Source organism: Protobothrops mucrosquamatus, unplaced genomic scaffold (assembly GCF_001527695.2).
Source record: "Protobothrops mucrosquamatus isolate PMUCROS unplaced genomic scaffold, P.Mucros_1.0 scaffold2602, whole genome shotgun sequence".
Classification (NCBI taxonomy): domain Eukaryota; kingdom Metazoa; phylum Chordata; class Lepidosauria; order Squamata; family Viperidae; genus Protobothrops; species Protobothrops mucrosquamatus.
The window spans coordinates 86,258-90,176 of record NW_015388656.1 but is presented as its reverse complement, the minus strand read 5'-3'; the positions used below and the strand labels follow the sequence as shown (position 1 = coordinate 90,176).

Below are 3,919 nucleotides of genomic sequence, written 5' to 3'. Positions count from 1 at the left end.
GGTCTTTTCACACTCCATGCATTGATACAGTTTCTCCCCTGTATGGATCCTTTTATGGGAAGTAAGATCACAATTCCACCTAAAGCCCTCTCCACAGTCCGCACATTGATATGGCTTCTCTCCTGTGTGGATCCTCTTGTGGGAATTAAGGTAACTGCTATGAATGAAGGTCTTTCCACATTCCATGCATTTATATGGCTTCTCTCCTGTGTGAATTCTCTGGTGAGAATTAAGCTTACTGCTATGAGTAAAGGTCTTTCCACACTCCGTGCATTTATAAGGTCTTTCTCTTTTATGACTCCTTTGATGGATTATAAGAGAGCTGTTATAACAGAAGGTCTTTCCACATTCCATGCATGCATACAGTTTCTGTTCGGTGTGGATCCTACTATGGGAGGCAAGATTACTCCTCTTCCTAAAACCCTTTCCACACACCAAGCATTGATATGGCTTCTCTCCTGTGTGGATCCTCTTGTGAGAATTAAGACCACTATTAGAAGTAAAGGTCTTTCCACACTCCATGCACTTATAAGGTCTTTCTCCATTGTGATTCCTTTGATGGAATATAAGAGACTTAGAATAACGAAAGGCCTTCCCACACTCCATGCATCGGTACGGCTTCTCTCCTGTGTGGATCAACTTGTGAGAATTAAGACTACTGCTACAAGTAAAGGTCTTTCCACACTCCATGCATTTATAAGGTCTCTCTCCTTTGTGATTCCTTTGATGGATTATAAGAGACTTAGAATAACAGAAGGTCTTCCCACACTCCATGCATCCATACGGCTTCTCTCCTGTGTGGATCCTATTGTGGGAGACAAGATTACTCCTCCTCCTAAAACCCTTCCCACACTCCATGCATTGATAAGGTTTCTCTCCTGTGTGGATCCTCTTGTGGGAATTAAGATTACTGCTACGAGTAAAGGTCTTTCCACACTCCATGCATTTATAAGGTCTTTCTCCTTTGTGATTCCTCTGATGGGTTATGAGAGACTTCGAATAACAGAACGTCTTTCCACATTCCGTGCACTGATACTGTTTATCTCCTGTGTGGATCCTCTTGTGGGAATTAAGATTACTGCTACGAGTAAAGGTCTTTCCACACTCCAAGCATTTATAAGGTCCTCCTTTCCGATTCCTTTCATGGATTATAAGAGAGTAATTATAAGAGGTCTTTCCATACTCCTTGCCGGTAAATTGTTTCCCTTCTGAATGTGTCTTTTTATGGGAAATGAGATGATCGGATTTATTAAAGCTTTTTCCACACTCCATACATTTATACGGTTTTTCTCCCGTATCAATGAGTGTTTGGTTAGGAAGCCAACTGACCCGAGTAGAGCTTTTTTTACTTCCATTTTGTGATTGCTTTGTTCCATTCCTCTTCGGTTGCATCCGATCCGCAAGTTTCCCTTTTCCCTCTTTCGAGTGGATCGCTTGGTATTCCTTCTTCCAATTCTTATTCGGTTGCCCATTAAAGCCTTGAAAAAGAAAAAAAGAAAACTGTAGCAAGAATAGAGGAAGAATCGAACCTCTTCTTCTGAAATTTAGCCAAAGAATCATCAATATACTTTGGCTGTTTCGTTGGCAAAAGGGAAAATTCCAACTAAGATTATAGCAAAGACTCATTTCCAAGTCTATCCCTACTGATCCTCCTATATCAGAATTAGACCACATCATAACAAACCTAAGACACAAGCCTGATCTAATCTTTGACCTGGGACCATTCCAGAGGGCCACAAACTCCAGAAGTGCATTGGACACCGCATCATGCTGGGGCAGCGACATACTCGGAAAGCTAGAAACTAGGTGACTGTGAGTACTAGTTCGGCTTTAGATATGAATGCTGTGTCAATGCTGCTAACATCGGATGTTTTTGCTTTGACAACATATGGAGTTGCAACCATTTTCCTTCTTGTGTTTTACTCTTAGAATTAGAGTTAGAATTAGATCAGTGGTGGCGAACCTATGGCACGGGTGCCAGAGGCGGCACTCAGAGACCTCTCTGTGGGCACGCATGCCGTCGCCCCAGTCCTAGGCCTTCAGCTGGGTTTTATAAAACCTTTTCGCTTTAGGCCTCCACCGCCGTGTGCAAAAAAAAAAAAAAGTTCAATCAATCAGTCAATTTCAACTTCTTGCAGGAAAAAAAAATCTTGCAAAGTTGGAATTGATTGAACTTTTTAGTCCCAGTCTGCCATTACTACCGCAGCCACGCCCACCCAATGGGCCGCACCCACCCAATGGCCACACCCACCCGGCACCCAACGATGCATAAATAGGTTTTGGGTTGCAGTTTGGGCACTCGGTCTCTAAAAGGTTCGCCATCATTGAATTAGATGATACTGGGGGGGAGGAGGAATGTGCATGGGAGTTTAGTTAGACATAACAATACTGTAACTAGTGTGTGAACCAAGATTATTGAAATAAGAGATGATAAGAATTGGCGGGCTGCGGAACTGGAGGGAGAGCCTGCATTTCAAATTAATTGGAGGATGTGATTTATGACTGTGAATTAGAGGAGGGAATTGGGCTTTGATACTATGTGCTCAGGGGAGGGGAATTCAGATTTTGGCTTTGACTATGCAAGTGCCGAAAGTTATGCTACTCGAATAAAGATTCCTTAAGGTAAACAATGCCTCGAAGTTCTTTGAAGAGTTTCACCTGTCGGAACCATGACATGCTGGCTGGATGATTTTGGACCAGTCTCTTACCTCAACCCCATGTCACAGGGTTGTTGTTGTAGGGAAAACAGCAGGAGGAAGTAATATTGAGTATGTACGCTGCCTTTATTATTTACCAAAAATAATGGAAGTATATACACTGCATTCAGAATGTATTCAGACCCCGTCACTTCTGTCCATTTTGTTATACTGCGGCCTAAATTTATAGTTGTTGAAATTCACTTTTTTCTCATTAATCTATACCCAGTACCCAATAACGACAAAGTGAAAACAGAATTTTAGAAATGTTAATGTGTTAAAAGTAAAAAACTGAAATATCACATTGGCATAAATATTCAGACCCTTTGTTAGCAACACTTGAAATTTAGCTCCAGTGCCTCCCATTTCTCTTGATCGTGGCTGACATCTTTCTACACCTTGATTGGAGTCCACCTGTGGTAAATTAAACTGATTGGAGATAATTTGGAAAGGCCCATACCTCCCTATAGAAGGCCTCACAGCTGACAATGCGTACTGTAGCAGAGGAAAAGGCATGAGGTCAAAGGAAGTGCCTGCAGAGCTCAGAGACAGGAGTGTTGCAACAATAAAGGCTATAATAAAATTTCTGCTGCACTGAAGGTCCCTAAGGAACGGTTGCTGGAATTGGGTATGTCTAGTTTAATGAATAGAAGGACGAGGGGGGACATGAAAGCAGTGTTCCAGTATCTCAGGGGCTGCCACAAAGAAGAGGGAGTCAAGCTATTCTCCAAAGCGCCTGAAGGCAGGACAAGAAGCAACGGATGGAAACTCACCAAGGAGAGGAGCAATCTAGAACTAAGGAGAAACTTCCTGACCGTTAGAACAATTAACCAGTGGAACAACCTGCCTCCAGAAGCGGTGAATGCGCCAACACTGGAGGTTTTTAAGAAGAGACTGGACAGCCATTTGTCCGAAATGGTATAGGGCAGGGGTAGGCAACCTTGGCTCTTTTATGACTCGTGGACTTCCAACTCCCAGAATTCCTGAGCCAGCGAGGCTCAGCTTGGAAACCTCTCCCTTTCCCCTCAGCATGGCTGGCTCAGGAATTCTGGGAGTTGGAAGTCCACGAGTCATAAAAGAGCCAAGGTTGCCTACCCCTGGTATAGGGTTTCCTGCCTGAGCAGGGGGTTGGGCTAGATGACCTCCGAGGTCCCTTCCAAATTATTATTATTATTATTAATTATTATTAATTATTATTATTATTATTATTATTATTATTATTA

General features: G+C 42.7%; 1 protein-coding gene across 1 annotated transcript in view; it reads right to left on the bottom strand.

Annotated features, from left to right (window-relative positions):
• Positions 1-3,919, bottom strand: part of LOC107296016 — a gene marked incomplete at its 3' end in the record, with an annotated part of 149,851 nt that overhangs the window by 65,292 nt on the left and 80,640 nt on the right. The window contains 1 exon segment of the mRNA XM_029285959.1: positions 32-1,298. Within this exon segment, the coding sequence (XP_029141792.1) occupies positions 32-1,298 (1,267 nt within the window).